This window comes from Eutrigla gurnardus (assembly GCF_963514095.1).
Source record: "Eutrigla gurnardus genome assembly, chromosome: 23".
Taxonomy (NCBI): Eukaryota; Metazoa; Chordata; class Actinopteri; order Perciformes; family Triglidae; genus Eutrigla; species Eutrigla gurnardus.
The window spans coordinates 12,924,035-12,948,874 of NC_139934.1; the positions used below are offsets into that span (position 1 = coordinate 12,924,035).

The following is a 24,840-nucleotide window of genomic DNA, read 5'->3' on the forward strand; positions in this document are numbered from 1 at the left end:
ACAGGAACGTCTGGGAACTGATCCACAAGTAAAAACGTCTTTATTTAAATCCTTCATTTAATTTGACAACATAAATTAAATCCAGACCTGGAACATTACTCAACATTAGGTGGGTGGTCGGAGATGGTACAAAAAAACGTGGTGTAAAAAACCTTTACATTAAGAATTGTGGTTTTGAGGGCAGTTGTACACTGGAACTATTTCTTGAGTTTTCAGTGTTGCTGGGTGGATGGATACACCGTTATAGGTCAAGAAATAGTTCCAGCTCAAATATCTGTTTCTCAATTAAACGATACACAACATGTCAGCCAGGTGGTGTCGTTTTGGCTACGCTAGGCCTGACTCCAGCGCTGTACTTAACATGCAGACATTGAACGTCTCACTCTTGTACCTGATAGACGGTGACTTTGGCGTCCAGGTCATTAGCGATGCGAGTCAGGCTGAAGCGAGACAGGTCCACCGGGTCTTCAGGCAGCTGCTGGGGGACGGGGAAGGGGTTTATGTGTTTGAATTTGGGGAACCAGTACATGATGCGCTGGTACTTCCTCATGGGGTGGCCCTTCTCTCCAAAGATCTGGACCAGCAGGACTTTGGTCTCCACGTTGGGCATGATACCTGAAACACACACATTTAGACTGAAGCTAGACGACACGGCTGCAATCCCGTGATCGGACTGCATCCTGTCACAGTCACCCACCATAGTTCTCCATCTGCTCCAGTAACTGCACTCCACACTCCTGCTGCCGGGGATAGTGGTTGAACATTCGCTGGATAAAGTTCCTGGGCACGAACACCTCTTTGGGAAACACGTCCAGCAGCCTGTTGTAGACGACCAGGTCTCTCTCAACGCCAAACTCCGGCATCTTCTTCAAAGCGGCGTAGATAAACTCCACGTGGCCCCGCCGCCTCACGTCCCTCTTGAGGAACACCTCCACCACTTTGTTAAACGTGGCCTTGGTTTTGACCTCTTTGGCCACCTGCGCAAACAGGTCATCGTGGGTGGCCAAAGACTTGTCCCTCTTCTTGTCGTCCTCGTTGATGATCTCCGGAGGGAAGGGCTGATTCTTAGCACACGCTGGAGTGCTGTGGAATGGTCTCAACGCCTACGATTGGTTGGCAGAAAGAAAAAGGCTGTTATTGAAATAAGCGCTTAGTGGGTTGAATGTGTGCAGAATTAAAGACTTGTCGTCAAGGAAAGGTCTGAGTCATTATGTGCTTTTCTACCTTTGGTATCCATTAAATAACCAGTATTTTGAGTCCTATGAGTGGAGATTAAAACGTACCTGGTGCTGGGTGGCGTGTAGCATGTTATGCCGACTGGTGGAGGTTGACTGGAGCAGAGCGCCATACTGGGAGGCAGACCTGGCTGACTGGCCAACCAGTCTCAGACACTGCAGCTGGAGGAGGCAGCGGGCACACTTCATGGTGGAGCCATCACACACAGTCTCAGGGAACAGAGCTGCTGAGGGACAACCAGCGTGACAGGAATAGTATTGCACAATGCATTTGACTAAAATAAATCATTTTAATGTTTTTCTATAAGCCGAACAGAAGAGCGGTCATTGTTTAGTCATAAACGTTCGTCAGTCAACTTCCAACACGTATAAATATTTGTAGAGATGCAAGAAAACATTAAGCGGGCACGTTTTTGTATGAAGTTCCGCATGTAAGAGCAAATGATTATTAATAATCTATATTCTATAACACATGGCTGATGTACATTTTAGACGAACACATAAAGCTCGTAGTCGCTTACTGAATATCCAGCATTTTCGCTGACGAACGTACGAAGAAATACGTCTCCTTCAGAAATCGCCCTCTGCGGACTCCTCCATGATGGGAAGCCGGCTGAACATCCGGGTCCTACAGACATGAGCTTCCCCCAAACAACAGAAACATTAGCGCAAATAATAGTTCCGAACACACCCTTTCCGTACTGTTAATACACTTTTTGTGGTATTAAATTGTTTAGCTTCTCTAAAAGGTTCACAGTCGTGAAGGTATTTTTGCATCTGTTTTTTTAATGACATTAAACAACATTAATTGCCTTTGCTGGCATAACACGAACAAATGCACGCTTTGCTTTTTAAACTGTTTTTTTAACGACATACTTTCTGTGACAAGTGAAAGCTAACGTTAAAAAGAACACAGAAAGCATATTTTATTGTATCCTTGTCGTATTTAGGGGTCTTAAATGATCCGCTACACGGTTGTGCAATACACCGTCCTGCCGCGTGGTGGTGACAAAGCGCCATCAAACAAATTCAATCACAGCTTTCATTTGACAAGCGCTGAAGATGAACGTTAGCCTGAAAAAAGTTGTGTTACAAGTTTCGTGCCACGTTCTTCCGGTATACTACATCTAGATGCGCTGCCGTGTGTCACACACCGCGGCCGGAGGGAGAGAGTCAATAGATGCAACTTTTGACCCTCGTAACGCATCTCTGCATGGTGCCTCCCGCAAATAGCATCAAGCTAGCCACCACGACGGACACGACTTCCGGAGGACGCTTTCAACTCTCAACTAGCGATGCGTTTATTCTTTTATTTTCTTATTTTCTTAACTTGTATCCACTGAATTATATGTTCTTATTAAACATCCACGGGATTGAGGAATATGCTTATCAGAATTTTTATTTTTGAATAAAGAACATACGCATTATTTATAGCGAGACTGCCCGTGTTTCCGGTCTTGTTGTTGCCAAACCTGGTGATTTGACGTCCCCGGAGTGTGACTTCTGACACTCCTCTCTCTCAACATGGAAAACACATCTCAGTCCAGGCTTTACCTCTAGAGAAACTCCCCACGATTTAAACTTCGGATGATGGACTCCTCTTCAAACAGTTTGGGTGAGTGAAGCAACGAAAACACGTCTTTTGTGTTTTCTGTTCAGCGTTTTATTTAATACTGACAACAGCCTTGTGGAAACTCACTGTTTTCGGTGTCGCTCACATGGTTTTGGAGTTAAGACTGTGCCAAAATACCTTTTTTAAAACTCCTAATATTGTGTTTGTTGTTTTGCTTTTCGTACATGTCATTTTAGAAAAATTTAAAAAATCAAATAAAAAAAGTCATGCTCGTTCAACTGTACATCTTTCACATTTGAATTGAACAAATAAAGTTTTAGTTTTTCGCAGTGCTTCCTGCCGCATTCCTAAGTGTATTTTGGTGGAAGAGGGAGATAGAAGGAAAACAGGCGGGCTCCTACAAAATGTTGACATCTGTCAACTTGTTTATTCAGCTGTAATTTGTAACCCTTCCTTTTTCTGAGATAGTGGACACTCCGCTCATTGTCGCGTAGGTGTGTCGGACCTGCCCGCCTCCGGTGTTGGCATTCAAACAGCTGCTGTCGTTAAAACGTCTCTGCTTGCTAGCTAGTTTCGCTTTTAGCGCGTGATGCTTTAGCCCCGCATTCAAACAGCTGTCTTTATGTTGGCACGCGGGTTAAGTCAAGTTTGAGGCGTGACTGCAGCTTTTTGTTCACCCTCCCCTGTGTTTCTTCATCTGTCTCTGCTGTCACCCATATGAACTGTTTAGTTTACGTTTAGTTCTTGCTTAAATTAACGTTTTCCTAATGAGTTTTGTGAGACAGTTGTGTGAATTCCTGGATGTACGTGTTTCCAGCAGTCACGTGAACGCACCAGCAGAGGTGTCAAGGGGTCAAAGGAAGCTGCTGACAGATACAGATACACTTTATGACATTTGACCTTCATGTTTATACACAAGCGGCTGATAAGTGAGCACACTTTGCACACCAGGTTGAGCTGACTGTGAGTAAGCATCACTCCCCAGTGTTTCCAAAGACTCGCGCTGCTCTGCCCCCACAATGCCGTTGCACAACACGACTTTGTGTTGCACATCTGTGGGCCCTGCTGTCCCGCCTCACGTTGCTCGTGTTGTGTCGACTCGTCTTGTAAATCGGTGGGGCGGGGGCGAGGCGCAGGGGAACAGTAAATATCATACGGGGACGCTCGCCAGCATCTGTGGGCAAGGCTGCTGTGGCTCAGTGCTGCAGTGAACTGAAGAGTAAACACAGTGCAGACGAGAGGCTCAATGAAGGCCTCTGTCTGCAATAGTGATTAACTTGTACGGATGCTTCTAACATGATTTAATTACTTTAAATAAGCTATGATACTCTGTTTTACCTCCTCTCCCTTCCTGTGTCTGACTGTCAGCTGACTGGCTTGCACCATATCAGGTCAGATGATGTGACTGTCATAGTTTGGGATGCACTGATAATAATAAAATACCAATGAACAGTATGGCCTCCACTCATATTGTCCAGTATTTATGTAGGCTTTTTAAAACAGATGCATTTAGCTAATGGTGCAATGTTAATAACAATAATTGTATCAATATATATGCAGTACCACAATATATAAAGTATGCAAATCTGCTGTGATTTAAATGTATGTAAATGAAAACAGTTTCTTTACTGCAGCTTTATTTTACCCATAGATATAAACTGGTCTGAGACACATTTGTCCTCAGATGTTCTGTCAACTTTATGGCTAATTTTCATCTCCGTAGCTAATGCATTGTTAGCGGCGGTAGCGAGCTGTCAATCAGAAGGTAGCCCCGCCCCTAAAGCATCCCCTGCTTTATGGTCTATTTGACTCTAAATGGACCATAATAAATGCACATCATGCTGGATTGAAGGAGACTTGAAACTAGAGATTGAGACCAAATGCAGATAATGCAGGTGTAAGGCACTTCAGCATTGGCTTCACTCTTCAGAACCGCAGGTTGCTGCCTGGAATGAAGTATAACACGTTGTTGGTGCTGATGGAGGAATCCACACATACCTCAAACAAAAACACCTGTAGACTCACATCTCGTATCATTTCCACCGACTATCTGAGCACATGACGTCTCAATTCTATAACACATAGTTGACAGTATGCTCTATATATGGTAATTGCCAGTATTTTCACAGTTGGTATAAGAAACCAGTGTATGGTTTGTGGTTTTTTTACTGACATGAAATTATGCAGTTTATGTGCCGGATATCAATCAAAGTGCCACTCTGGAATGCCACTGCCAATCAAACCACACTGAGTAAACAAATGGTTTTTCAACACTTTATTTTGATACTTTTTTCCCTGACTTTGTTGGACAGTAATGATAAAACTATGAAACGCATATCCATGACAGTAGAATTATCCTTTAATTTGGTTATTTGTGCAGTGTGAATAACAAATACCTTTGGAACAGAGTGCACGTTGTGCAGAGATCAGCAGGAAGTTGCATCAGCAGATGGCAGCTATTTCAGTGTTTTTCCCAGAATGTTGTAATACTGCTTCTTTTCAGAGGGCAGCCATGCTGTTTTTCTGGAGTCTGCCTGCTTGTTAGACTTCCTCGTACCGACTCTTTTGTCTCGTCAGATTGATAGCTGTGTTTTGGTGAGTTGTTCTTTGATGGCTTTGAGCTGAAAGTCCCTGATTTTGGAGCCACATTTTAGACCTTTTCACTGGAATGCGTCTCCGCTGCAGCTGCCACCAGACGTCCAAAACAAGCAGAACAAAAACAACTCATCGTGGAGTCTAGCCGAGTCCCCGCAGATAAATGCTCCCTGGTCATCAATCCAGGAGCGGAACCTCATAGCTCTCCGCCCGGCGAGATCACGGCGCTGCAGAGATTAGTGTCCCATCAGCAGGCAACACACTCGCTCACTGTTGTTGTTATCTGTACGCAGAGCAAGCGTGGTCTTGCATAATGTTAGCGTCTGCTGCAGCCCGATAGTCAGGCAAATCAGCGGCAGTGCGTTGACCCGCTGCAGGCGCTGCACCATCTCCTCGGGCTTTCTGACAGTTATTTTTAGACGCCTTTGTCCTCTAAGACACTGGTGCGTGATTTAGCAGACGCACCACACGAGACTGAATTTGAATATCTGAATTATATGGAGAAGCTTGAATGCTCTGAGTGATGAAAATGTTGAGTGCAGATGAGAAAAGTTGTTTTTTTTGGATGAGAATTGATTGTTGGGGTTTTAGGGATCAGCTTTTTACTTAAATCAGAGATGAAACATTTTCAACCCTTTTTAGATCACATCCCGATCATATTGAGCACCTATATACAAACATATGCATACATTTTAAAATTGATCATGCCATCCATCACACAAGGTTTCACTGGGAAATACTCACAACAACAGAAGCTAAACAAAGACACTTTGAATTCCATTGCATTGATACTTTACCAATAAACCATAGCTGGATTAGCCTGTGTGGAGGGCCCTTGTTTGATTCAACACAACTAGACAAACTACATTTTGATGCCGGGCTGGTGGGAAACTCCAACTTCTGTTATTTGAATGGCTGACTTGTGACTTCTGAAATATGTAAATAGACATCAAATCTCTCAAAAGTCATTTGGTTTGTAAAATTTAGGAACGTGCACACAAGATGGATGGATTTATCCATTTACTTATGCAGTGAGACCTTATCATTTATGATCATCTTATTTAAAATGATTTGATTGTTTTCCACCTGAAAGTCTCATCTGTGATGCAATGAAAATATTTTTCTTCAGAATCTAAAGTGATATCTTTATTTGCCATTTTTGAGAATATAAATTATCAAGTGAATTGCAAATAAGGATAATTGTGACATAAAATTACATTACATTGAGTCCCTTTGATTCATCATTAAAGTGTCCTTTAACTACAAAAATGGCTACACATCAGCCTAAAATTATATATTATTATTTTCCACATTCACTTAAATCTTAATAGTGAGTTATATAAAATGTCACTCCTGTACAGTTGTCATAAACAGGGATATTGGAGAGACGAAAGCCATTTTTTGTGAGGCTGTAAATATATACATTTCTTCTGTAAAGGTGTGAATATTAACATGAGGATGAACCTTAGACTGGATATAAGAAGAGGACGTAGTCGCCTATTGGTTTGTGAACTATTTTGAAGTCCGTCTCCATCTTGGATTTTGAAAAAGAAACTCTCACACCATTGACAAAACATACACACTTACACACACATAAAACATGCAAATGTCTCAAGTGATGCATGTGAAGGATTTGCATTACTGTCCTCCCCCATTCATTTGCTGTTGACTGCTGATGCTAAACACAGCAAACAGTCATCCATGCAGCCATTCACTGCGTGGGCAAGAGAAAGTGTTTCTCAGAGGAGCCGCTGCCCTCGCTTTCACTCCTCACATGGGACCTCAGACGTGAGTGCAGGGGCGTACAGGATGTCGAGCGGAGGCGATGCGTCGCCATCAAAGGAGAGAACGCCAAAGCAGCGAGCGGCGCGCTGCGGGACCAGCGGCGTCTGTAGGTGGTTGAGGTCATTATGTAGAGAGAAGGAGTGGGCGGACGCTGTGAGAATACGCTTGGTGTGATTGTCACACAGCTGCTGCAGGAGACTGATACCTCACGTTACACGCAAACGGAGCGTTTCTGATATTTAGTTTTGGAGGAAATGCAGTAATTTAATTAGAAGAAAAGTCAAGCTGGAGTGTGTGCTCGGCTTATTCTGTCTGCTGCTTCCACTCTCACTCTGGCTCTGATCAGGCTGGATGAGAGGGGACGCTTTTGTAAACTCGCACCAGTTGGACGAGAGACTGTATCTTTGTACAGAAACCCGACAAAAGTCTGCGATCGGTCCGCGTGGCTGTGCAGCTGTCAGGCAGCCAGCCTCCCACAAGACCTGGAATGACCCCCGAGCCTCTCCGAAAAGTCAGATTTGTATTCCCAGAGTTGCAATTTCTCTTTCTCTGGACCGTTGGATGCTTGTGGCTTTTCATATGAGGCCTCACACTCACTTGAGGAGGTGTGATCACTCACCATCCAAATATGTGTTTTGGTAAATTGATCTGATTCATTTTTCTCCGTAACCTGAACCATGACTTAATAATGTGTCGCAAATATGTTTTAATGACATTCATCTGGATGTAGAAAACCAAACCAATTCACTGTAGGTCTTCCATCCGTGATGGTTTCCTCTTAGCCGGGTCGGGATCATGGAGGCTCCCCCAGCTCTTCCTGGAGGGCTCTTGAGATATTTAATCCCTCCAGCGGGTTCTGGGTCCAACACGTGGCGTCTTACCAGTTGGCCGTGATCTGAAAACCTCTAAAGGGAGGCGTCCAGGAGGAATCCGATGCCCGGACAACCTCATCTGGCCCCATAGGCAGCTCCGAGCTCCCTGTGGGCATCCGAGCCCCTCTCCCCATCTCTGAAGCCTGATTCAGGCCCAGCAATGTCCTGTTATAGCCCCAGTAAATAATGGTGAAACAAAAGAGGGACGATGTTGGCGCTGCGAGGTGGAATAGTGAAATGGAGGAAACATTTCTGTTACTATGGCAACAACAGCACTGACTCTTTGATGTTTTCTCGAGGGATTATCAGGGGAAAAAAAGGAGCTGGAGAGAAACAGCAGAGGTACTTCAGAGTAGGGATGACATCACAAAGGTGGTGAAAGACGACCAGCGGTGATTGGCCGACGTGGACTCCATGATGTCGGTCCGCCAAGTCACGACTAGATTTTATGAGTATAGTCTGACATAGTGACCGCTGTACCGACACAGATATTGTGTAGTCTAAGGAAGAAAGCTAATATTGGCCACTCGTAAAAGTCCAAGCTGAGCTTATGTCGAGGCCAACACACTAGTGAAGGACGTTGGGTGAGCTCCCTTCAAACACTTGTTCAGTAGAAGGTCGCAGGCTGACGACTTTGTGACTTTATGAGTCTATTAAGCACCTGCAAGGACAAAAGATTAAAAAAAAGTCTGCTGCTGAAATGAAAAATGCTTTTTCCATCCTTTTAGATCACATCTCAGGTCATATTGTGCACCTGTTTAATGATAGATGCCCCCCAAAATGCAATTTTATATCAAAATATAAAACAAAAATATGAAGCATTAGCTACTATAAACCGATAATATGACATCCATCCATCCATCCATCAATCTCCATCTCTGTCCATATCATCACATTTCCATCACTAAATGTAAAACCTTCATAGGCGGTCATGTGTACAGCGGGTTGGTTAAAAGTGCAGTTTTCCATAATTCAACAGTAGATTTTGAAAAGGAAGGCAGAGGAAGATAAGTATCTCCACCACGTTTGATTTGCATGTCACTTCCTCTGCATGCTGGTGCTTTTCTGTGCGGGAATGTCCGACGCCGCCGCCTCCAGTGGAAACTAGCACAAAGGGAGCATTTCAAAACAGACTGTGGCTCGATGTGCATTTTTCATAGTGATATTTACAGTCGTTGTATAACAAAGTCTGAATATCGGTTTGTTGAAGTTCAACGTGGATGAAATTCCTGCTTCCCCAGAGCGCTTGCCAAACGGCTGTGAGTCACCCACATAAACTGAAAACAAGAAAAGCAGAAGTTCAGAGCGGAGCGGGAAAACCATGTCATGTGTGCAGATGTGCGGGTGCAGATGTTGTCCACCATGACTGTCTGTTAATGTGTGTTTGTGTTCCACTTGATGTATTAGACCGATGTCTGATAGCAGCCGTCAGCCGTGGATTTGAATTGGATTTGAAAGCTACTAAGAAGAAAAATAACACCACAGCATGTGTGACTGTTTAACTTGTTGTTTAGTTTAGTTTTATACAAATGTTTTTTTTTACCGATTACAGATCTAGATTCTGTGTTTGGTTCGAGTTGGATGGATGTTTGTAGGTCGTTAATGCAGCTTGCGGGTTTCTGATTTCTTTTTCTCTAGAAAATCAAAAGTCCTAACACTTAATTCTGTGTTTTCTGTGATCTTGTGCCTCCAAATTAAAATGTTCTCAGTGCAGCGGTTTCCCTCACAAAGTGCTCGTGGAGGCGTGTCCGCAGTGCCTACATGTACCAGGATGCATTGCACGCAAGCCCTTGGGGCCAGGGCCCTCCATGTAACTGTCAGAGTCCAGTCCCACCAATAACGAATCAGCCAAACAGATTAATTTGTTCACCAGTTTTTTTCCATACTTGGATTTTAGTGATTTTTCTCAACAGCATAAATAATTAAAAACAGACGAACATAAATAAACATAAAAAAGCGAGGAAGCCTGCAAGCGAGGAAAGGGATTTTGTGTAGTTTAGAGAGCTGAGGGTCTAGATCAGGGTCATCATTTTCAGATGGGACAGGGTTGACATTTGACCCCACCCACTCGACCCATTTCTGGCCTCATGAGTTCAGACCTTTTTGTCTTTTTGAAAATCTTCTGCTTTTACATTTTATTAATTTGTAAACGGAACTGATTGGCGATCCGGTTCGAAACCGGTTTAATCCTCTACATTTACTACTACATTGATATAAAAGAATATTTCTTTGACCAGTAGGTTTACTGCTGGTGTGTTATTGGTCCACGTCTGATGACAATGTAAACGTCTTTCACCAGCTGTAATGAGAAAACCATGCAGGTGTTAATAGAGTTACAGCAGCACACAGCAACACGGCCTGAAGGTCAGTCTGAAAGGAGGCAAGCAGCCGCAGAGTCATATTTATAGTCGGCTGTATATTAAAAGGACTGCCACTCACTGTGACTGTCCTAACATGCACTCTGAAAAGACGAGACATCCTAGATAGTGAGGAGACGCCGTCTATTTTGGACACTGGAATGTTGGCCTTTAAAAAAAAAAACACACTTTATTTCATTATTGTGTTCAACCATCACATTACCACTGCCAGACTATAAAACACTCCATTCATGGAGTCCACGTATAAAACCAGCCGACTAACTAAGTATAAGATGCCGGTGCCAGAAGGAGATCCTGTGAAGAAGCTCTTTTACAGCAGCGGTGGGTGTGGCGCCACCGAACTGCCAGTCATGGCCTCGCCATAAATACAACATGGACTCTGTAAAAGCTTTTCCCAAGATAGAAACGGCACAGAAACACAACTCGGGCGTCGACCAAAATATCGGAGCGTTTTGGCCCTCGCTCGTCCTCGCGAAAATCTGCGTTAATCAGCAGAGCGGCATTTCTACATGTGTGAGCAGATGGACCCGAGCTGGTTGTGGACGCTTAATAGGTTTTTTCCCTTGAGGGAAATTCAGCAGTAAACGGAGCCTTTGGAGGAAAAGGTCCGACTTCCTGCTGTACCTTCCTGTAGAGGACGGGCCAGATGTAGACGGTGTGACGTTCGGAAATGTTCCAGTTATGCAACATGTCACTGCTCTGCCACTTAACCACTACAGTCATATAGGTAGAAATGACATCACATGGAGGATGCCAGTTTCTCCACGCACCGACCTGCAATGTGTTTCCAGCTTATCACGTCTGTCATCACGAGCCAATAACGAAGCAGCACTCTGGCAATGAGCCCACTCCACTCTCAGGCTTCCAACACGAAGCTCCTCTTCATCCAACGCAGAGGTACGCAGGTTCAGACTCCAGGATATGTGTCGGGACGATGGTCACTATGTCACATTACGTGATTATAGTCAGAGTCTACGTGTTGGGCCCCGACCAATCACCGCAGGTCGTCTTTCACCATGTGTGATGTCATCCCCTTTGCCTCCTCTGAAGTACCTCCTGCTGTTCCTTGCCAGCTTTTTTTTCTTCATTCTTCACTCTCCCTGGGGCTGTTGTTGCCATAGTAACATACATGTTTCCTCCATTTCCACGTCACAGCACCGACATCATTCCTCTTTCCCTTTGCCATTGTTTACAAAAAAATCAAACATGACAGCTACGCCGTGCCGTGAGGCGTCCCAGACGCGACGGCGGGTATCGTCCACTGTGACACTCCGTGGAATTAAACCATCCATCGTCACCTGCGACATTAGTAAACGTCGTTAGTCTTCTGACACAAATGACTTTTAGTCACATTTTCATGTCATTTAGTTTTATTTATGATGGATGGATGGAAGGAAGCCAAAGCCTCTTGACTGCCCCCTGGTGGCTGGTGTAGATTATAAACAATAAATTCTAGAGAAGTTATGGTTAGTTGTTGTGTATTTTTAGCTAAACCGTGGTGCTAACGGAGCAGCTAGGTGGGAGGAGGCCACGATTGGCTTGGAGCGAGTGTGTGGGCGTGGCCTTGACTGTTGATGGCAGCTCCCGTATCGGGGATGTTTCGGACAGTGGGAGGAAATGAAGCGTCTGTAAACAGTCGTTCTGTTAATTCACTTTTTCATCCATCTGTCAAATTGTCACTTAGTTTTTGTTCGATGATGAAAAATGTGATACTTTTTGACATTTTTTTGTAACCAATAGTTATTTGTTTCATAATTTTAGTAATTTTAGCAGCAAATGTTTTTTTGTCAAAATGTTTTTGTTACAATTTGCTGGTGTTCTTTTTTATTGTTTCATAACGTACAGCAAACGTCTGTCTCCTTAATAACACTTGTGTCCCTTCAGAGAAGCTCTATATTTGTTTTATGTTGCAGTAATGTTTTTATTGCAAGGCCACAGGAACAGCAGTGATTGTTATATATCCTGCTTCATCACAGCTTTAGCTCATTGTAAAACGTCCACATTCAGGCAAATATCAAACACATTTCACATGAATGAATGTAATTTGTGTTGCTCTCACTAACAAGCTATTTATCTGTTTTATTTGTTGGTTACTTTAGTGACTCTAGCTGAGCCTCACTTACTGTTACTCTCCTAAAATTGGATGCACATTTATTTAGAACTGCAAACGAGCACTTATGTCACAAGTGTCCAGTTATACCGTCTGGTTGCTGGACAGTGATTCACCAGGGTTCATTATAATCAAATGAGGTCATCCTGTCGGGATATTTCCTCTGTTTTGAAGAAATATCCCTGAGGGTGGCCCTAGAGGAAAGGTCATGACGTGTCCAAAATGTCCTGTAGGTTTTGCTGACAACACTACATTCTTCCAGCTCCCCCTTCCAGTCTAAAGGTCTTTGTAATATTCCCATGATGGCTCAATTGTCATGAAAATGGCATGAGAGCTATTTGTTAGACCCTTTTGTATATAATATTCAAGTGCTGCATTGCACACAACGAACGACTGTTATTTGCCTCCTGGGCCAGTCTCCAGCATCTTTGATCAGGCGAGGTGTGGCAGGTAGAAGGCAAAGAATGGCCTTTGTGTTCATTGTAAAAGTTCATCAGTCCATAAGACTGGAGCCAGCTGGTGAGAGTTGAGCTTGGTTTCCGTCCAGTTGGGATTTGATGGTACTGATGAATGATCTCTTTTGAGGATGCTTGAATAGGCTGCGATCCTCCAGAACCAGCCAGCGGTTTGGGAAATATCAAAGCAGATCGTCTGGTTTAGTCAGTAGAGCTCTCATAAAGAATTTATTTGCATATACGTGTGATGCTATTAAAATGTCAGTGTCAGTAAGTTAATGAAAGACGACACACCCAAAAGTGGTGACGGTTAGTGTGGAGTCTCAATGTGGAGCTACGATGTTTGTGTGTTCGTTACCAGGATGTAACGTTACTCACACTAACGGGTCTCACTTCTTCTTTCTCTTCCCGTCTGAGAAAAAGAGTCGCTGAATAAAACACATCAGGTTAGATAACATTACGTCAGTGATGGAACGCTAACGGCCGCGTTGACGACGAGAGATGTAGTTCACGGAGCGGTTTCACAAAAAGCCTAAGACAAATTTTGTTTTTAATTGACAGCCATGTATTATTCATGGTACAATTCAAACAGGATCAAACATTTGTGTCTCGCCAATGACTTCCATACATACAGTATTTTTGTCAGAAATAAGGTCCTAAAACCCAGAAATTAGTCAGTGGTCAGTGTTTTTAAATATGTTTTTGGTTGAAATAACATTTAAATAAGAAAGACGTTAATTTATTTAGCTTATCTTGCTAAACAAATCATTTATGTATCATAAACGCTTGTTTGCAACAGAGTGGATTTTCTGCAATGGAAAAATCCCCTGGGCTTTTTTTTCAAGGGAACAAGTGGGATGCCAACTTCCTGTTGGCCTACTTAAATACTTAATTCCTGCAAGAGTCTACACAGTCAAGATGCAATGAGACCCGAGCTGCAACGACGATGCGGAACACACTGACCAATCAGAGCAGAGGGCTTTTTCTGGTGGGAGGCTTAAACAGACAGGTGCCTAAACAGAGTGTTTCAGACATGGAAACATTAAAGCATGTAAAGTCGTTCTCGTATAAACCTCACGTACGAGTATGAACTAAATTCTCAACGCCTGCAGCCCCACATGAGCCAAATCCAAAGTGAGAACATGCTTTCTGCTTCCACTAAAGCTTGGAGTGTAATGTGCCCATCCATCACTGTCTGAATGTTGGAGTTGAATGAGGTTCATCTGGGTTTCAGAAGGGAAACTTGTTTATTTGCTAATGATGTTGGGTCTTTGATGCTCCTCACTGACTGATGGAGGCTCTTTGCTCCCCGCGGAAGGAGGAGGCCCACAGTGGGAAGGAGCTTTTAGCATGTGTTTCTGCTTTCCTCGGCCTTTTCCGTCCGCGTCCCAAAAAAAGCCTCACAAAAGGAGAGTTGGAATGTTTTAATTGTTTATCATCAGGTAGCGTTTAGGGACGAGGCTTTAGGGTTGCTGTTAAAGCTCCAGCAGGCAGGAAAACCCGGTGTGCAGACCCGAGGCCTTCCACGACGAAGTAAAGTATGTTTGTATCTCGCCTATCATTCTTAAGACGTACTAGCCTGCTGAATTACATTCCTGTGAACACTGTGTGGGTGTAAACTCTTGTTGTTGCTGTGTTGATGAGATGTGTTGTAGTGACCAGCAGGCGCCACCAGAGGTCATCTCTGAAGTGTAACGGGCAGCTGAGTTCAGAAAGAAAGAAACTCAGTGTTTCCATCTTTTGTTGCCTTAAAAAGCTAGTTTAATGTAGGGATGTCAGATTTGGTTCATTTTGCTGTAAAACAAAAAGCAAATTGACGTACAAGAAGCAGAAATTCATTCTAAATAGTTTGATCGTCGGTGTCTCTAGGCTAGGTTGATTAAAAAGAGCTGATCATAAGACGAATTCTGAATTGAACACTCAGATTGACACAAACTCAATAACAACCATAAGAGGGACGTCTGGGCCCGGATATCCCCCGGCTACACCAGATCCCCAGAAACATTGCCTGAACAAACTTTCAAACGACGACGACACTGAAAGTTTAGAGGGCCGGGGTTGCAGTAGTCCCCACACCCAGTCCTAACCCTGAACCTGAACCCTGACGGTATCTGATCTTACGTGACGCTCTTTGAAACCTGCAGCTCCTTTGATACTAGCTTGCATGTTTGTGCTTGTAAACTAGGCGTGTGCCAAGATCTGTTGTGTCGGTATCAGCCCTGATCCTGACCTTATTGAGCGCTCTGGGTTTGGGCCAGACCACGTTGACTGATCTACAATAATGCTAGTTCATTTTGCCGTTCATTAGCTGTGCTGAGTTGTTGATGCGTAAAGCTTTTGTGCAGATGTCTGTGAGGAGTGTGTGTGTGTGTGTGTGTGTGTGTGTGTGTGTGTGGTCTCACAGCTGTTTGTGTCTCTTAATCAACCACTTCCTTTTTCTTACACTGGCCTCTGGCCAGAGGTTTCTGTGCAGGCTGACAGATCAGGGAGGAAGTATAAACCCTCTGAAGGGAAATGTTGAGACGTCAAGCAAGTCAGGTCATATATTATATCGCATCACATTGCATTGTGTCTTTCTGTTGATGTTTTTTTAAGTTATTGTCATGGCAATGGTGGCGCTTTCCATTTTAGTGTATTTCAGTGCGAGTTGAATGCGGCTCGGATGAGAGGTCATTATGAACAGCAGCAACAATGATGTTAGGCAGAAGTGAGTGAACAGCTGGAGGCAAAGACATCTTTTTGTAATTAATTTCAGGCTCCACTCCATCATACTTCCCAAGGATGCTTGCTTCACACTTTGTATGGATGAGCTTGTCAGTGAACAATCTGACAGGTGTAACGTTGGAGCGGGAGGAGTGTCTGCCAGAGAAAACGATCTGCTCCCACTAATGTTAACCTTTTTAATTTAAAGCGCTCCAATCAGCCGCACCTAAAAGGCGGAGCGCTCAAAACATTTTTTTTAAAATTAAATATTAAAAAACACAATGTGGACCCAGGCCCTTAGTCGGCATGTTTAATAAAAAAAAGCTTACAGTGATACACAATGACATCCTGACATTATAAGAACAGTAAGGATGTTCAGAGTCGATCCAGGTTGAGGACGTTAATCCAGATATTGTTGATTCATAGGAAGCGGCTATGAATCCAGATGTTTGCACCTGGAATTACAGCTGTCTTAAACATCCCACGGTGCTTCGTCAAAAACCAGGAGTTGAATGCAGGCCAGTGGAGGTTGTATAATGAAGGATGATTCAAATAAAACATGGACATCCGCTCAGCACGGACACGACGGAGACCGTTTTAGTGTGGAGGTGACCCGAAACCTGACCATGTTAGAATTGCACCGAGATATTAATAACCAGTTTATGTTCTGTATCATGTCCTCAGTGGGATTTAATCCAGCATAAGACGTAGCAGGGACTAGTGTTTTAGTTAAATTAAGTTATTTTTAAAATAATAAAGTATTATAAAATTAATAGAATTGCCATAGAATTGACTGGGTGTTGGCATGTTTTGTTAATACATTTATTCGTCCTATTTCAACCCTTTAATTTGCACTTTATCTATGTGGTTTTTTATTAGTTTTAACATTGACCTATCAATTTTTTTATTTCACTGTGTGATATATACAAATTAAATGTTTTATTATTAGGTCACAGGAGGAAACAGTCCTTGTTAGCAAAACCTCCTCATATTAAAAATGATTTAGCTCAAAGTCAGATTCAAGCTGACATTTAAAATAAAGTTAAATGAGATATTTCTGCAGAAAAACATATCCCTGATGAGGAATGAACAACGTGGCCAAAGTAAGTAAATCCTCGTCTCTGATTGGCTGTTCCTGACGAGCGTATTATGACTAATCACTCACAGATATTACTCTTACGTTTAATCTGCCGTGTTCCACTCTGCACTTAAAGTTCTGAAGGATAATGAGCACGCAGCGTTTCCAAGTCGACCTTAATTGTCGGAGGAACATCCTCTGCCGCCGAGCTGGATCGGCTCCAGGCGTTTTGCAACAGCGCTGATGATGAAATGCTTGTTCCAGCGCAACGGTTGCTCCAAGGAAAAGGGCTTTAAAAGCCGCAGTGAATAACAACCTTTGTGCGCCAACACTTACACGAGGCCTGTGGCTGCTGTTACAGCTCTCGGTTGGCCAAGACACCGACGTGGTGTTGACAGTCAGCCAGCAGCGAGTCGGCTCCAGGTAAACTGACGGTTGCATTTACAGGTATCCATTTTTACCATCTCTTTAATGTCATGTGTTCCAACTATTTAAACTAAAGTGCAGTTTGTAAGCAGGAAATATGTTGGTGGCGTCAATAATCAAAACAATCAAATTTAAAAAGGATCTTTAATCATCAGGTCTTCCTGCATAAATAAAGGATAAATACATAATCCTTTATCGCCTCATCCCTACCGACATCTTTTCTTTATAGGCAACACAAATTAATTCAACTTCAGTGTCGTTGGATGGTACTGAGTCCCAGAAGGGACAAAAGCCAGCAAAACTGCTAGCTAGTGCACCCCGCAGTCTGTGCTGGGAGTAAAACGTCCAGCAGCTCCGGAGACCAACCTTAAGATGTAGCATCTTGACCTGAAGATGTAGCATCTTGACCTTAAGCTGTAGCATCTTGACCTGAAGATGTAACTTCTTGACCTTAAGCTGTAGCATCTTGACCTGAAGATGTAGCATCTTGACCTGAAGATGTAGCATATTGACTGAAGATGTAGCTTCTTGACCTGAAGATGTAGCATCTTGACCTTAAGATGTAGCATCTTGACCTCAGGAGTTGTAGCATCTTGACCTGAAGCTGTAGCATCTTGACCTGAAGATGTAGCATATTGACTGAAGATGTAGCTTCTTGACCTGAAGATGTAGCATCTTGACCTTAAGATGTAGCAACTTGACCTGAAGATGTAGCATCTTGACCTGAAGATGTAGCATATTGACTGAAGATGTAGCTTCTTGACCTGAAGATGTAGCATATTGACTGAAGATGTAGCTTCTTGACCTGAAGATGTAGCATCTTGACCGTAAGATGTAGCATTTTGACCTGAAGATGTAGCATCTTGACCTGAAGATGTAGCATCCTGACCTGAAGATGTAGCATTTTGACCTGAAGATGTAGCATCTTGACCTGAAGATGTAGCATCTTGACCTTAAGATGTAGAATCTTGACCTCAAGCTGTAGCATCTTGACCTGAAGCTGTAGCATCTTGACCTGAAGATGTAGCATCTTGACCTGAAGATGTAGTATCTTGACCTGAAGATGTAGCATCTTGACCTGAAGATGTAACACCTTGACCTGAAGATGTAGCATCTTGACCTGAAGATGTAGCATCTTGACCTGAAGATGTAGCATCTTGACCTGAAGATGTAAGACCTTGACCTGAAGATGTAGCATCTTGACCTGAAGATGTAACATCTTGACCTGAAGATGTAGCATCTTGACCTGAAGATGTAACATCTTGACCTGAAGATGTAGCATCTTGACCTTAAGATGTAGCATCTTGACCTTGACGGCAGCAACGGAAAGTTTGCTGGAAATACATTGACCTCATTTTATTTGCTGTTGTTTTTTTACGTTTCTGCATAACTGCATGATCTTTCAGGTTTTCCCCTCCATGTCTACGTAGTATAGCATCTTACGTATATTATAGCATATATTAGCAAAATAATAACTAACTGCTATGGAAGAGACAAGTGAGACAAAGTGAAAATAAATGAGACGAACTTTAACAGACATCTTCCAGTAAACCAGTCCAGACTGCCTGCCAAGTGCAGACCAGGGTTTGCGTGTTTTCTTAGGAAAGGAGCTTTTGTTTTTTTTGTTTTTTTGCAGCGATGAGTCAGCCGTTTAGAACATAACGATATGATATCAACCTCCACGAGCCAAGGAAGATCAGGTGATCAGAGAAATCATTCCTGTATATGCAAAAAAAAAGCCAGCCCTTCCTGTTTTTAAAACGTTTTGCTTGTGGGGACTTGGGCTGTGTGAGATATTGTTGGATGGAAGGATGTGCGATGTTGCCAATTTAGTCAAACACGTCACGTTGTTTTTTTTCCTGCTTCATACAAAGAAATACTCCTGTGATTCTCATCTTCTAAGACTAATCCGGTATTATTAGGCAGTATTACAATATCCAGAGGTATTAGGCAGAGCACAATGTTGTTCATAGCTCTAATTTAGCTCTCAAAATCCATCAATGCATTTAACCTAAAAATGTATAAAATATAGGGTGAAAATTCATGTTTTATTTCATATCACAGAAAATCTACGCAGAAATCTTTTTTGCAATGTCAGCATTGTTCCAATATTGGGCAGCCCTAGTGGTGACAACGCAGACTAACTGCTGTTGTGGTCTCGGGCCTTATGTGGTTTTTTATTATGAATAAAGTCTACTTGGAGTCACACCTAATGCTTTTATTCTGTCAGCTCATTTCTGGTCTGACCGCATCATAAAACCTTGGAGTGCTGTTAAGTGACACATCGTTCAGTGTGAGCGGAATAAACTTTGTTTAGGTTTTTCCACCGTGGCTCTGTGTTTAACACGTCTGGTGTGTTTGTAATAAGGCAGAACTCTAAATGAATAAGAACTGAATACATTTAGGCTTGACCAAGGACACCAAAGTAAATAGAAATGACAGAAAATCAAAACACAGAAAGCAGAGCATAAAATAACGCTAAAATATGAAATTAAAAATGGACACTCGCAGACGTGACATTCATGTCGCAGGGACCGCCGTGAACGTGGAAAGTATGAATGGGCCTTTTGAATCGTAACAAGTGGCACTGTGTAATTCCTGGTTCTGGATCCCAACTGTTAGCCTTTGCTCCGATTGAGTGTACCAGCCTGTTAAAGGATTAGTGCAGAGAGGAGCGGTGTCTGAGGAGCGCACACCTACTTATTACCGAGTGGGAAAACCATTTCCTTGGAACTTCTCGGTCCGTTAACACTCGTGCTTTGTTGGACGGCGGTGCGAAAACAAATCTTAAAATGGCTCAGCGAGAATTGAGTGGCTGAGTAATCGCAAGAACGACCAGGAAACGCAGGAAAATATCCTCCTGGTGTTCGCTATGCAGCGTTGTTCCATCGTGACACAAGAACACACACACACTCTTTCTGGACCAGAACCAGCTGTGACCCTCGTCTACACTCACACACACACCAGAACTGCAGCTCCACACAACACACAGTGGTGTCTTTGAGAGACACTCCTCTGTTTGAGCACTCTAATCATTCCCCCAAACCCCAACCCTTAGCCTAAACCTGGATACAACCCAGAGATATGATGTAACATTAAAATCAGATCTTAACCTTCAGAAAGAGGAGTGTCCTCTCAAATCAGAAATGTCCTCAGCAGGCATAAGCGTCCTCACTCTGAAGGAATGTCCTCGCAATGCAGAAATGTCCTCGCAATGCAGAAATGTCCTCACACTGAAGGAATGTCCTCACAATGCAGAAATGTCTTCTATTACATAATTGTAAGCTTGTATTCAGGTGTTTCCTTTTTCTATTTCCATCCAGATGTCAGGTGAATTTTACATAATCCTTCAAACTGTTGGGGAAAAACTACTGTGAATGTGTTTCCATCAGTTGGGGTGGCATACATTCCTGAACGTCCAAAGTTTTTTTTTTCCAGTTTGCAAATGTCAGTATGTTTTAGCAAGAAAGGTTACTGGTGTTCTTTAGCATCAGGAGTTATTCTTCTGTTCCAACTCACAGTCTTGATTCCATAACAAACACATGTTAAGAAAATAACTGGTATTGTTTATGTGAATAATCTGAATGCTATTTTTCCTTTTTTGAAATAGTGACCCGCTTTAAAGTATTGATTAACATCTATGACCTCGACCTTCCTCAGTGCTGTCAAGTTGCTGCACACATCCAACAATTTAACCTACATTCAGTTCCAATTTGTAGACTTGGAAATATTTTGTGTCTTTTGGCTGCAGTGAGTTGAGGACAGGCCAAGCATGCTCCACGATTTATTTCTATTTTTATAGTGGGTTATATAAAGAGACATTTACAGTAACTACATTTTCATATTACTTTTTGAAAACGTATCAAAGCAGAAAAATAAGCAGCGATAATGTTGTTTGGGACAAAACCCTCAGACTTACGTAATGTTAATGCTAATAAAGAGTGATGTCTCTGATAAAAGCCTCGTCTACAGGGGAAAATAGAGGGATGCTATGAAACACAAACCCTTATCAAGGGTTGCTGTGGTTTTCACCACTGCTGTAGGCTGTGGATTTATTAAAATAAAGCTAATAAAAAAGAATAACTGATCCAGAACTTTAGTTGAGAGAAATAGCTAATTGTCTCATTTTCTTGCAGTAAAATACATATCCTGATGCTGGAGTGTTATTTACTACTTCCTTGTTATTTAATGCCATCTTGCATCTTATACATCCATTTAACAAATGTTCAGCACTTAGCATTCAATTTATTTTATTGAGCCCATGATAGTTAGAAACTGAGCGCTTCAACAAACCAAACAAACATTACGCTTTTCAAAAACATCCTCTTAAAAATGTCTGTCTGTTTTTTTTATGGCTGTGGTTTGGTTGTTTTTTTGCTTTAATATTCTTTTCTTCATATTTTATGTTTATTGTGTGAAGACAAGGGATGCACGATATCGGAAGAAAACTGACATTGCAATAAAAAAAACAACTACGATATTTATTGCAATATGAAAAAATACAGGAATTTTCTCAAAGCCAAAATGCTGAACTAGAGGCTTCAACACTGGAGTCCACAAAGCACAAAGGGTGACGTCACTATGACTGCGTCCACTTATATGCTTCAACCTGGGTCTTTCCAAGCCGACCTTATACCTAATACCTAAAATGGGAGTTTTCCCTTGTATCAAGAATAATAGTTGTAGCGTGACGTGTTTGACTTAATTTGCCAGGTTTTTCCCCATAAGGCCTGCTTTACTGAGCCACCTTTCTGGTCTCTTTTACAGATGACGCCTCGGCAGACGGCAGCGCCGAGTTCCCCGAGCGAGCCTCCATGATGGAGGTGCGTCTGCAGGCGCAGGAGGATGAGATCACGCTGCTGAAGTCCTCGCTGGCTGACGCTCTGCGCAGGATTCGTCTCCATGATCAGCTCTTGCCGTTACTGAAGCAGCAGCTCATTGCAGGTGAGGCATCGCCAACGTTACCGAGCCCTGTGAGATAGTACAAATACATTTCACACATATAAACTTTCATCCTACCCAGTGAACCCTGGTGCTGCACGAGTGTTGAACCAAGTGAGCTGCTCGGACGGTTGCACAGGCAGCAAACGCCTGTCCTCCACCTCAGGCGTCGATGGGATCCGCCACCCTGCTACCAGGTACTGGTTCTACTCGCTCCGGGCCCAGAAGGACGGGAGGGGCGATCATTGTTTTACTTCATAGCCATATTGTCTGCTAGTTCTGAGGCATGGTTGTCTAATTGTTTATTTAATGTGTCATTTCTTGGATGCTTCTTCCATGTTGACCTCAACCTTTGAACTATCTCTAGCCAACTGTCAGACAGCATGGTGACCCATGCGAACGGCCACATAGGAGGCCCGGTGTCCATGAAGCCGGGACCCAAACCAGCAACACTGGACAGGTCAACCCAGACGGAGCCCACCCTCCTGGGGCAGGACACTGGGCAGGACACGGTCCCCCTCCCCAGGCGGGTCCAGAGCCTGCAATTAGAGGACGCCCTCCCTCCAGCGGAGGGGACGCGGGCCAAGCTCCACCGCGTCCCCGGTTTGGAAGAGGAGGACGAGGAGCAGGAGGAAGACGAAGAAGAAGGTGGGGCGGAGCAGGAAAAGGAGCTGAGTTGGACGTCGTCGGTGGAGGAGCCCATTCAGCCCACCACGATCAGAAGCCTCCAGAGGGAGGACTTCCAGGACAGAAGCTGCTCCCCAGAAGAGCCGGGCTCCGCCTCGGCTTCGCCCAGGACCTCAGACCAGAACCTCAACTCGCGCTCCGGCCCCTTGGCTGCCATCCAGGAAGGAGAGAAGAAACTGCTGTGCGTCATCTCGCCATCCTCCCCCCCCCCTCTCCATAATCATCTTATCCCTTCAGACTGATTGCATGGCTTTAAGGGACCAATCATGATTCTAACTTGTGTGACTGCAAACCCCAGATGCGCTTAAACCCCCGTATGAAGCAGTCAGCCTCAGGCCGCCATGGTGTTGGAGCAAACCCGATGGGGGATGACATCTTCTGTCGTCATGCCTCCATGTGCTTTCTCCTCCATGTGTTTGGGGAGGGGGGGCGGGGGGAAACATAAAGCCGTAGCGGAACATAATGGCTGCACTCGTCCACACTGCGTGACACATCCAAGATTAGCTTCACGGCACACAGAGATTTGGGCCCGGTGGAAAATGTGATGAGGGCAATTGAACCCAGCATAATGTACAAGAAGGGTTAGGTCTGCCGCATGTATACACTTAAACAGAACCAGAAAGGTCAGGGGGTTTGCGCGACGGCACAGATGTAACCTTTCAAGGACAGGAAATGTTTTGAAATGGCATAGCTGCCCAAAACAGCATCCGTCCGAGTTAATATCCATCAAGGGAACCTCCAGAGAGGTCCGCTCCATTACAACTTCACTGTAGCCACAACGGATTAAAGTCGATGGTTCTGTAAGATGATGCAGATGTGCCGAGTTGTCACAGCGCCACTCGGGATCTGACTGGGTTTTGCAGAAGCACAAAAACTGCCTTAAATCTTAATTGGTTTGCAATGCATCGCTGCTCTTTTAACATCGTCTTTCTGAAACGAATCAAGGAATTCTCGCATGCTGTGATTTGTTCTCAACCAATCGCCCTTGAAGTGATTACTTGTTAACTTGTTTATGTGCTTGTGCATGTATGTGGCCTGTGTCCGTCTTCCTTGTTGTGGCTTCTTAATGGGTATTACTGGTGATGGGTAACATGTGCTCTAGTCCCTCAGCTCTGCCATGCCCCTCCATGGAAACCTGAGGTACTGGGGAAGTCACGCTCATTCAGCATTTTATTTTAGATTAGTAGTAGAGATTTGGGAGGAGCTGGATGCTTGTTTGAGTTTCATTTCCTTGAGGCCAGAGTCATAGATAATGTAACACTTCCTGCTGGTACAACGGCATGTCATCAGGAAACCAGTGGGGGGAAATCCACAGAGACAATGTCCTCAAATTCAGTCCTCTCCACTAATACCATATAATCGTTGTAGGCCGGAAGTTAAAGGGTAATTCCAGTTTTGGCCAACACGTCTACCAGTGGTGGTGACATTGAACTCACCACATTCTTTGCTGAGATCTGGGAACATGATGACATTTTTAACAAGAGGTTAGATGAGGTGAGAAACACGATCAGACAGATTGTAAACAAACCTTAGCTGACTCCACCTTGTGGGTTAAGAGGTGATGTGAGGTGAAATGTACCTGAGATATTGTTGCCAAACACTTGAGCTTATCCTGTGAACGTTTTGCCTCAGACCTGTCTTTGGGGTTAATGTTAATTAGCTAGATAGCTAGCTATAGCCGCAGATGCACTATCACAAGAGATGACGCCAACGCACCAATGGTATACTCTTTTATACACTGGTACACACCTGTATTCTAAGTATGCATGGTGTCGTATATTTTGTTATTTTCTTTTACTACTATTATATATTTAAACAGCTAACAGACATTTAGCATTGTGAAAGTTAGTGAGTTGGGTGTTCAGGAACAGTAGATGATGTTAGCTCAAAACCTGTACGCAGTTTGGCTAATGTTAACGCTAACCTGCTAACGTTACCAGAGTGATGGGACAGTATCAGCGGAAAAAAGAGATATCTATGTTGCCAGATCTCATGAAAGTGT

At 43.5% G+C, this 24,840-nt stretch overlaps 2 protein-coding genes across 6 annotated transcripts in view; one reads left to right on the top strand and one right to left on the bottom strand.

Annotated features, from left to right (window-relative positions):
- ecsit (ECSIT signaling integrator) overlaps positions 1 to 24,840 on the bottom strand; it is a 380,907-nt gene that overhangs the window by 1,725 nt on the left and 354,342 nt on the right. The window contains exons 1-4 of one of the 4 annotated variants that reach the window (XM_084003173.1): positions 1,757 to 1,876; positions 1,284 to 1,459; positions 698 to 1,103; positions 392 to 615 (exon numbers count right to left, since the gene is read on the bottom strand). In XM_084003173.1, the coding sequence (XP_083859299.1) occupies positions 392 to 615; positions 698 to 1,103; positions 1,284 to 1,424 (771 nt within the window). In that variant the 5' untranslated portion in view covers positions 1,425 to 1,459; positions 1,757 to 1,876. Of the gene's footprint in view, positions 1 to 391; positions 616 to 697; positions 1,104 to 1,283; positions 1,463 to 1,756; positions 1,877 to 24,840 lie in introns of those variants that run through there. The other 3 variants (XM_084003172.1, XM_084003175.1, XM_084003174.1) reach the window with 3 other exon arrangements.
- The window catches only part of eml3 (EMAP like 3), a 40,739-nt gene continuing 18,332 nt past the window's right edge, over positions 2,434 to 24,840 (top strand). The window contains exons 1-4 of one of the 2 annotated variants that reach the window (XM_084003161.1): positions 2,434 to 2,850; positions 21,978 to 22,154; positions 22,234 to 22,348; positions 22,519 to 23,019. In XM_084003161.1, coding sequence (XP_083859287.1) covers positions 2,823 to 2,850; positions 21,978 to 22,154; positions 22,234 to 22,348; positions 22,519 to 23,019 — 821 coding nt within the window. In that variant the 5' untranslated portion in view covers positions 2,434 to 2,822. The remainder of the gene's footprint in view (positions 2,851 to 21,977; positions 22,155 to 22,233; positions 22,349 to 22,518; positions 23,020 to 24,840) is intronic. The other variant, XM_084003162.1, reaches the window with a different exon arrangement.